General features: G+C 30.6%; 1 protein-coding gene, 1 long non-coding RNA gene, 1 other non-coding gene and 1 pseudogene across 3 annotated transcripts; 1 reads left to right on the top strand and 3 right to left on the bottom strand.

Annotated features, from left to right (window-relative positions):
* Window positions 1–777: 777 nt before the first annotated feature.
* LOC110419943 (uncharacterized) lies at window positions 778–1,665 on the bottom strand. The gene is made up of 3 exons (XR_016351427.1): window positions 1,387–1,665; window positions 1,251–1,306; window positions 778–1,069 (listed from the first exon to the last, which is right to left on the bottom strand). It is a non-coding gene; the product is annotated as an uncharacterized LOC110419943 (long non-coding RNA).
* Window positions 1,666–2,116: 451 nt separating this feature from the next.
* LOC149526990 (putative disease resistance protein At1g63350) lies at window positions 2,117–2,919 on the bottom strand (annotated as a pseudogene).
* A 2,521-nt stretch (window positions 2,920–5,440) lies between these two features.
* LOC149526989 (small nucleolar RNA snoR8a) lies at window positions 5,441–5,532 on the top strand. Its single transcript, XR_016351442.1, has one exon. It is a non-coding gene; the product is annotated as a small nucleolar RNA snoR8a (small nucleolar RNA).
* A 1,466-nt stretch (window positions 5,533–6,998) lies between these two features.
* On the bottom strand, window positions 6,999–10,192 carry LOC110419428 (disease resistance protein At4g27190-like). Its single transcript, XM_021432472.2, is given in 3 exon segments — window positions 6,999–7,809; window positions 7,812–9,538; window positions 10,088–10,192. Coding segments are annotated over 2 exon segments (2,481 nt in total). The 5' UTR covers window positions 9,535–9,538; window positions 10,088–10,192; the 3' UTR covers window positions 6,999–7,051.
* Window positions 10,193–10,787: the final 595 nt, after the last annotated feature.

Genomic DNA, 10,787 nt, shown 5'->3' with positions numbered 1-10,787 from the left:
TCTCAGAAGTACAATAAATTTTTTTTTCCTTTTAAACCACATGAATTTAGGGAAAAAGGAAAAATTATAAAAACAATATCCCTTCAATCACTTTTCCTTGACTGAACAAAAGAACAATTTTGCCACTTTATCTTTAATTTATTTTCTTGTAGCTAATGGACCAAGCAAAATCATTAGTCTTGGTCTTTGACCTGACAATTCTACTAATTCAGCAGGAAATTAAAGAGCTTTGGTACATTGCTTTTTCAATATAAAAGGAAGCTGGAAGCACATTCACCCATACTTCCATTGACCACTCAAGTTAACACTGATATGAGAAAGATCTCACATAATTAATATAGATTTTAGGCCATGGGATCTAACATATATATCAGTAATGAATAATGGTATGTGATAATAAATAATTATTTTTTATTAATAATTAGGCACTTCTATATTTTGCTTTTTATGTTATACTGTTATCAAATCAGCCATATCTAATAATAGTTTAATCCATCTGCAGTAACTAATAATTAGAATGAACTCCCAATTTCAGCAATTTCTTTTCCTATCAATTAATAAATTAATATAGACACAAAAAGGTGGAGAAGAAGAAGGTGGAGATAAGACATAAAATTATGGAATTAATATTAAATTATAAGTAAAGCAAAAACAATAAGTATGGGTTAATAATGAAGGTGATAATCATTACAACATAATATTTTCTGCATCACTGACTGGTGAACCTCGTACGTACTGAAAAATTAGCACAGAAGAGAGAGATTTGTAATGATTTGATGATCATGATGATGCTTTATTGATATTTATAATATAAAAATAAAGCAAGGATAATATTTTTATTGACAAACTACTTATAACAGTAGGCAATCTTAATTCCCAATTAATTACAAACCTTTTGCTTTTCTGTAAAAAAAAATTACAAAAGTGAAAGAAAATTAAGCTATGGGGATATTCTTCTCAAATTTGTTTTCAAACTTTTTTTTGGGACTGAATTGCTAATTGGATTTGGTCCAGAGTGTACTTCATGCAACTCTTTCCTTTTAAAATGATAGTCACCTCCAATAAATGGCTGCATTTAGAGGCAAGAAAAAAATAATTAAGTAATAGATTATACCTAGCAAAGGGTAAAAGAGATATGCAATTGCTTTTCCATTTTCCTTTAGGAAATGAATGAGATCATAAAACATGAACAGAAAAGCAAAAGGAAAATGAATAAAAAGAGATTGCAAAAATCAAAGGTTAATTCTTACTGTATCCTGATCATCAAGATCCATAGATGATTCTCTAGCTTTATCAATCCCAAAATCTAAAGCACAAAAACCATTTCAAATTAACTAGGTAATCAATATTGAGAGAGAGAGAGAGAGAGAGAGAGAGAGAGAGTACCATCAAGTTTTCTCATGGCCAAAGCTGAATGATGAAAGAGATGGGAGAGCAGCAAAATAAGAAGAAAATATGATAAGAAATTCATAGCTTTAATTGTCTCATGAGGAAGGGGAATAAAATATATGAGGGATAAGGATAGAGGGAACAGATAGATAATATGCATATGAAAGAAGAGAAAAGGGTTTTTTAATTTAATTAATGGAGGGGAACAGAAGAGGATCCAAGTAACATAGGTTTTGAGGAAAAATAACAAAAAGAGACTGTCTTTTAGCGGGTGAAGGGGTGGACAGGTTTGGTTAGTAAGACAGTGGATTGTTGGAGTTTAAGTTTGAGATTCTTACTAATTAGTACAAACCATCATCCACATAGGCCATAGCCCAATAGTGGATATCAAGATAAAAATGACCCTGCAAAGGATCGATGTTGCCATAAGCTTACTATCACTTCAGAGTTTAGAGTTAAATCTTCCAACACCCAATCACTACAATCCAATTGAGCCCAATTAGAATCTTCTGTAATAATTCCTTCCCATCATATTTTTTTTTTAAGGGGCAAAGTTATCTAGGTCGAATTTGTTAAGCCTAACTATGTTTGGAAACTATGAGTGGAAGGGAAAATTGGAAAGGCATGGAGCAGAGAAGAGTGGGACGGAGGGGTATGAGGATTTCATTGATTGTAAATAATGAAGATAGAGAAAAAAAAATATGAGCATGTTGTAAATTTTTTTTACTTAAATAGTGTTAGAAGAATTTACCAAAGGGATCGAAAGGGGTTGCACTCTGACAACTTCACAGCCCATAGAAGTACAAACTTCGATCGATCTACTAGTTAGCACCAATTTGCTTCCACTTTGAAATGTCCCACCTCCATGAGAGAAAATTGAACCCAAACATCATCTACGATGAAGACATATCTCTTTTTTTCCAAAATTTCCATTAATGCTTCTGCTTGTTCTAGTTCATGCTCAGGAAGCCGTTCATTCATAGCACTTGCAATATCCCTTTGTAATTTAACAATATTGAGTTCCTTTTGACACGGTGACCCAAATTACCTTATCAAACCTAGGCACCTTCAATAATTGATTGTTGATGTGCTTCATGATGGTTGTTTTTCCTATACCTCCCACCCCACAAATCCCAATCATTTCAACTACATCTCCCATCAAGTGTCCCCAAATTTTTTCTTTGATACTAATTTCACCTTCCAAATGCCCTATTTGCAACCTCACTCCAGAGGTTAAAGGTCTATCAAGTACTAGAGGTTCAGGATAACTTCCTCTTACATTGATTTTCTCTGCTTCTTTAATTTTTTGGGCTACATGTTTGGAGAGGGTTTCACGGGGAAAAAAAGAGCAAACTTGTATTTTTTTTTTCGAACAATTTGTACTTCATCATTGATCTTTTCAACATCTTGAAGCCATTTCTTCACTTCTTCCTTTACTACTTTCCCCCATTGAAGCTCCACTTTTATTCTCAAATCTATATCACTCTTCCGAATATTTAGAATATCTAGTGTGCTTTGAAGATTATTCATCCTTTCTTCAAGTTTTCTATGATGATCGATGTATATACACGCTATATTTCCCATGCACTTTTGCCATTTCAAAGATTGGCCCAACAAGCTCCATTGGTAAACTCCTAAAATGTAAAATCAATGTATCTTAAAACGTCTGACTGATCAGTTGATAAAACATTCTACAAAAAAAAAAGTAGGGTAAATGATATGCTTATTGTTTATGAGCATGAGGATCATTATTTGTGAAATTGACCGGGTATACGTGCCATGTCAATTATTTTGAAAAAACAATAATATGATTAATTAAATAGGTTAAACATGTAATAAATTATTTAAGTGAGTTAACTGAGTTTAACCTCTTAAGATATGAAATTATCATGTTATAAATATGTCAACATGTTTAAACTATAAAATATGATTATATAAAGTTCAAACACAATTTAACTCTATGTCGTATTTATGTCATGTTAACAGATTGCATCAACAAATTGCCAAGTCTATTCTCTACCAATGAGCATAAACTTAAGGTCGAATTATGAGTCCATTTGGTAATTAGTTGAAATTAAATTACTAACATTTTCTGTGAAAAACATTTTACTGAAAAATCTAATGCTTTTTATCATTAAATAAATTGAGAAAATATTTTATATTTTTGGATCACTTTGTAGAAAAAATTTCATCATGACCCATCTTCAAAAACATTTTCATCTTTAATAATTTTCTACTATGACACCATAAAAATATCAACATTAATCAATTACGCAAAACATCCATTTTTTTTTTAAAAAATTTTAAATATATCATATATTAATACTATTTAACATTTTTATTTATTCATTTCTCATCATATTATTATATTTATTAGTTTGTTAAGTGAATAAAATCATAAATTAGAAATTAAAATAATGAGAGATTTTCATGTGTGAAAATTTTATATTTTATATTATATAAAATTATTTCTTTAAATCGATCTTAATTGTTTTGTATTATATAAATTATTGTAGTATCTTAGTTAAAATAATTATACGTGATATATCCCTACGAAATGATTAAAAATAGTTAATGATGTTTCGTTGGGAAAAAGATTAATGCTGAATGCAAGAGATTACAAAAAAAAAAAAGAAATAATAGGATCCATCCCATGACGAGGGCAGCAGGAAAAAGAATGAAAAATGTCTTACAGCTTCTAACGATACACCATATTTTCCTCAATATGATTTTTTTTCTTAATCCGAAAATAGTTTTTTTTCAATTAGCAAACAAGGGAAAATGATTAAAAAAAATTTCAAAAAATGTTTTTAGTTTTACAAAATGAAACCTATGTAAAATCTCAATGCGGTAATTATTTTTATTTTTTCGTATTTATTTTTTATTATATTTCATTTCATAATTGAAAAATAATTTGTCTATAGAAAGTGATTAAAAAATTTTTCAAAAAAAGTTTTTATTTTTACCAAATGAAACCTACATCAAATCTTAATGCTCTAATTATTTTTATTTTTTATTTATTTTTTATTGTAGTTCGGTTCGTAACTGAAAAATAATTTGTTTATAGAAAATTTTTTTAGTGTAAAATATTTTATTGAAAAATATAATATCTTTTGTTATTTGGATTAATGATGAAAAATATTTTCTGTTATTTGAATTATCTTGTAGAAAATATTTTGGTCAAAAGACCTATCCAGTCTCTGTACTCTTCAATTTTGTTCAATTTAATCTTTATATTTAAAATCGAAGTAATTTAATCCCTTAATTTTAAAAATTACGTCAATTTAATCCTTTCCTCGAATGACATCCAATTTTATTGTTAAAGAATGATGTCATCAATGATATTATTGTTGACATCATTGATGACATGTCACATTTTGATGATGTGGCATTGAAATGATGACATGGCATGCCATATGCCAACGAGTGATGACGTGGTAATGCCACATGGTACAATGCAATGATGTGGCGTGTGTTGATGTAACACTGACATGTTGACATGTCAGTGCCACATGGCAAATTAAAAAAAATTTTAAAAAAATTTTTTTGCCACTTCATAGGGGTTAATTGAACAAAATATGTAGTGCAAGAACTAAATTGAACAAAATGAAGATACTGAAGGACTAAATTGAAAAAAAATTTTAAAAATACAAATCTTTAAGTAGATTATTGATATGCTTACTAATAAGCAAAATATTTAAATGTAAAAGCTCTATGGTATTAAAAAAATATATAAATATTTTATGATTTGATTATTTGATTCTAGAATATGTAAATTAATTTATCTTTTTTATAAAAATTAAGTTTAAATTCTCCTTTTATAAATTTTTTTTTAAAAAAATTTATACTTGAAGTCAAATTTAGATGAATAACTTGCATTACGTTAAAATAAAATAATATAAAATGACTAAATAAATTTTTTTTCTTCTATTTATAATAAAATAAAAATTTGAAATTTATTTAACTTAGTTTTTAACTTAAGTTAAAGTTAAATTAGCAAAATATGTTGATTTAGTTTTTTCTTTTAAAAAAAATGAAGAACAGAGATATGTAGTTGGCGATAATTATAAAATAATTCCTTATTCTAATTTGCTTAATTTGGACATGACAAACCTCCTATTACAACCATAGAATCTGAGCTCCACTCTTTGAATTATTTATTTATTTATTATGTTTTTATTTTGTTTAATATTTCAAGTTATATTTTTTAAGTTAAAATTTCTTAGATTAATGATTGCATTTATGGTTGATAAAATTAAATATTACTGTAAATATTTGTACCATTTTATTTTGTTAATAAATTTTTTATAGATCCAAATTAATAATTTAAATTTAAATTTAGCAGAATTTGATGTGATATTTGAATTTAAATAAAATCGTTTTATAAGAAATTTTGAGTAAATTTAAATAAAAGGTAAATTGGGTAAGATTTGAATAATTTAAAAAAAATGTGTATTTGTAAATTGTGAAAGTTGCAACTAAACAACATATTTTATTAATTTGAGTAAATTTAAATAAAAGGTAAATTGGGTAAGAGTTGAATAATTTCAAAAGAATGTATATTTGAGTACAAGGACTAAATTGAATAAAATTGAAGAGTACAAAGACTGGATAGGTCTTTTGACCAAAATATTTTCCACCATGAACCATCTTCAAAAAATTTTCCATTTTCAATAATTTTCTAACATAACTATAAAAATATCAGTATTTATCAACTTTGCAAAATATCCATAATATTTTTTTCAACATTAAAAATATTACAAATAAATAATATTTAATACTCTTTATTTATTTATTTCTTATCATATTGTTATACTCGTTATTTTGTTAAGTGAATAAATCATAAATTGAAAATTAAAAAAAATGAGAGATTTTCATATGTGAAAAACTTATTTCCTATTTTATATAAAATTTTTTCTTTAATTGAGCTTAATTATTTTGTATTAAAGATTGTAATATCTTAATAAAAATAATTATAGAGGTATGATCCATATGAAATAGAGTTTATACAATACAAGGATAGGCTTTATTAAATATGTTAGTTCTTTAGCTTCAAGTACTCCTACCAAGTAATGAAATTGGTGGAAAGCTTCGAGCAAGTAATATTATATAGAACAATAATGGCAATCAATGTATATAGTTGACCATGTGAGTAATTGAATCAGCAAATGCAGAGGGTGCCAAAAGACCATGGTAAATCAAACTTCACCTTTAATCAACAAATTACAATTAGATTAAAGTACTACAATAATAAACATAAAAGAAATTTCCACAACATAACACATCGAATAAATTAGAATATCCAAAATAACATCACGGGTTTAGCTTATCCTTGGTCATGAGTGATTGCCATTGTCTATCACTTTGTTGCAGGCCGAAGACTTTGATTGCCTACCGTCAGCTTCTGAATAACAAGACATTCTACAGTAGAAGAAAACCCAAGAGAATGTACCATTAGAGACAATGATATGGCATAATTCTGATCAATTTTTGTTACTTGAGAGCCAGAGAGCAAAAATATGTAGACTTACTAGTAGAAAAGAGGAGTTTTGTTAAACATCTTGCCCACTTCAATTGTCCTTGTATTAGTACTGCAAGAAGGCCCGAAGGATAGTCTTTGCATTTGGATGATCCCACTCCACTTCATCCCATTCTTCTGAGTTTATCTCAATTCTTCGAAGAGAAAGAGGAGGCGATAGTTGGCCATTGACAAGATCCCAAGTGGTGCAATAGATGTGGGCAGAGCGGCTGCTTCAGCTTTCACAAGCATCGACAAGCTATCTAATTCTGAAAGAAGTAAGTTCTCGAGGTTGCCAAGTGAGCTGCATGATGAAGGAAATACTGATAAGTCCAACACACACTCTACCCCTTTACAGTCTATAAGATCACATACCCTCAACTGTGTTGCTTTGTGGAAGAAGGAAATTTCGCTTAAGCTTCTCACATCGTGGCATTTAGAAATCCTTATACACCTAAGGTCATTTGGGAGCAATATTTGATCTTCTCCTCCTATCTTGCATCCACATAATATCACATCTTTTACAAAAGATTCTGACCATAAATCCTTTTCCTGTGATCCCACAAAAAGCTTGTAAAAAGTAGGCCTTTCGCCTTTTATAGACTTGATATACGTATTAAAATCTTGCAGTTCATGAAACCTTCCAACAAAAGTCTCTAGTTTCATCAATGCTGCTGCCTCCTTCCCTTTTATCTTTAATGTTCTCGATTGCCAAGAAACTACCAAGAATTGAAGACGAGAGAGCCTAGGTAGTATTCCTGTTGGTATCTCCTTTAGCCTAGAGGAAAATAAGTCAAGATATCTGAGGTTTACCAACATTTCCATACCATCAGGAATCTCCTCTATACTTGTAAAATGAAGGTCCAATTTTTTCAATGCCCTAAGCTTTGCTAGTGAAGGCTTAACTTTTTGCACCCAACAAGTATTAATGAGGTAAGATTTTCCAAGTTGGATATGGTGTTAGGTAAATACTCAACATTAGTATAAGAAAGATCAAGAACTTTAAGTTCATGCATGTTCTCAAAGAATGATTCTGGAATCCTCCTTGAGAAATCATTCCTCTTCAACAATAAGGTTGAGAGAATCTGACATTTTGGTGAGATATCAGGAGAGATTTCTGATATGGAATTACACATCAAGGAAACTTTCTCAAGACCTTCTTTCCATTCATGCTGACCTGGGAGCTCCCTCAACTGCATACCCGCTTTTACCATAAAGCGAGTGCCATTTTTACTTTTGATATACACTGCCATATCTCTCAAGACATCATGGATCTTGACAGTATTTCCATCATCAACCCTCTCTATCAGGCAATTATTTTCAAGCTTGTTTAGTATAGTATGACCCCTATCATGCATTGCTTGTCTGGTTCCTAATTCATCAATGAATCCCTCGTCGATCCAGTATTCTATCAACTCCTTCCTTGAAATTTTCCAATCTTCAGGATACAAAGAGCAATATAGGAAACAGTTTTGGATTTTTGAATCCTGTAAATGATCATAACTAAATTTCAATCGCTCAAATACTTCAATATCTGTACCTTTCACACTTTTAACACATTTACGTAATTCCTCTAGTGCATTCCTCCACTCACGAATGTCGGATACTCCCTTCATACTCCGGGCTATTGTGACAATAGAAAGGGGTAAGCCAGCACACTCATCAACAACATGGCTTGCAATTTCTCCCAAAGGTGGATCTTGCAGAATACTGCGTTCCGAGTTATCTAGGAATAAGTTCAGGGAGTCCTCTTTGGAAAGTGGTTGCACTTTGATTACCTTACAACCCATATTCATACACACATCAATTGATCTGCTAGTTAAGACTAGTTTGCTCCCGTTTCGTGTTGGTTGAGGAATACCAACCTCCACCAAAGAAAACCAGTTCCAAACATCATCTAAAATCAACACAAATTTCTTCTTTCCCAAAATATCCGTCAATGCTGCTGCACACTTCACTTGATCCTCAGGTTCTGGAAGATTTTCCTTCATGGCATCTGCAATGTTTTTTGGTAACTTAACAATATTAAGTTCTCTTGAAACAGTGATCCATATCACTTTATCGAACTCAGACTCCTCCAATAGCTGATTGTTGATATGCTTCATGATGGTAGTTTTCCCTATTCCTCCCATTCCACAAACTCCGATCATTCCAACCTTATCATCCATCAAGTAATTCAAAATTTCTTCTTTTGCAGTCGTTTCACCTTTTAAAGCCATTGTCCCCAATGTCACCCCAGCTGGTGAAGGCTTATCAATTACTAGAACTTCATGGAAATTGCATTGACAAAGTTTCTTTGTTTCTTCAAGTTTTTGGCAGACAAGTTTGCTTAACTGGGGACGTGAGAAGCATGACACAGCCTGCGCCTTTTGTTCTAACATTTGTATTTCATCATTGATCCTTTGTACATCTTCAAGCCACTTCTCCACTCCCTTCTTTGCCTCTTTCTGCCATCCTATCTGTGCTTCTACAGTTGATTCCATATCGCTCTTTCGACAATTTAGATCTTCTAATTCTCTTTTGAGATCATTCATCCTTTCTTCAAGTTTCTTGCAATGATCAATGTAGGTACAAATTGGAGCCACCAAGAGCTTGACCGTCTCAAGAATTAGCCCTAAAAGCTCCATAAACCTATAATGTAACACCACATTAGTAAAATTCTGAATATATACATATATTTATTTTCTTAATTAAAGCTTAAATGTTTGGGAGATATATATATATATATATATATATATACAAAATAATTACAAACAATTTAAACGCCAAAGTAAACCAAGTTCAACCGTGTAATCAATCAATATCTATATGTATATCTACACTATATATAAATGTAAGAGCCTAATTTCAATTATAAATTTATCTATTAGCAAGTAACAACTGAAACAATTAAGTAACTGTGTGCCTACATTGTAATTGAACTAGAACTTTCATAACCACAATTAATTGAACTAATCTGTCTGCGTTTTAAAATTCAAACAAATAATTATGCAAACTCCTAAAATATTAGAATTTTAAAGATCAAATAATGAAAATATCGATAATTAAGATGAATACTAATGAGAATACAAAAATAAAATAAAATGGAGAAAGGGCATCAAAGTTGCAAAATAACAACTGGAAATAAAGAATCATTTATAGCAAAAGGTGTTCATGGAAACTGATATGAAATAATCATACCTGGCCTGGCAGAAGAAGAATGTTACTACCACAAATTGTCTATATCAGATAGATGAGGAAGGTCAGAGCCACAGTAAACTGTCACGAGGAAAGTGTCTCTATCCCACATCGGACAGGAATGGGAGGTCCTGAGTTTATAAGTCCTGGACTCTTTATAAGCGGGTGTGCTGCACACCCCCATAAACGCGTTTATGGGGGAGAGAGTAATGATCCCGTGGCAAAACATCCTTGTTACCTTGCAAATGAATGATATTTTCTTGGGAAAAATCTGATATAATAAAGAAAACAGAAAAAAAAATTATAACTCCAAAACCCAAAGATTGTTTAACAGAGAGAAATTCAAAGGAGAATAAAGCAAAGGTAAATACCTGGCCTGGTAGGATGTTACTTCAAATTGTTTGATGTTCTTAGGAAAAAAAAAGGCAGCAGGAAGTAGTGCTATCCAATTCTTTGTTACAAAGTTATGAAATATGGAGCAAAAGGACCAAACGAAGGAAAATTAACAAGAACCAACATAGAATATTGGGGCTATGTCCTTGGGGAACACTTGAAGATCTAAGGAAACAAGATTCAAAGTAGATGCTTGCCTCAAGTTAAAGAAAAGTTCAATGGCTGTCTCAGAGGAATGAAGGTAAGAACATTCCAAAGGTCACATTACATCAATTAGAAATTAATGTGCTTATTTTGAATGTCAACCACT

Source organism: Theobroma umbraticum, unplaced genomic scaffold (genome assembly GCF_002168275.2).
Source record: "Theobroma umbraticum cultivar Fairchild unplaced genomic scaffold, ASM216827v3 scaffold_67.0, whole genome shotgun sequence".
NCBI classification, from domain to species: domain Eukaryota; kingdom Viridiplantae; phylum Streptophyta; class Magnoliopsida; order Malvales; family Malvaceae; genus Theobroma; species Theobroma umbraticum.
The sequence above is the reverse complement of the archived record's forward strand: the minus strand, read 5'-3'. Positions and strand labels throughout refer to the sequence as shown.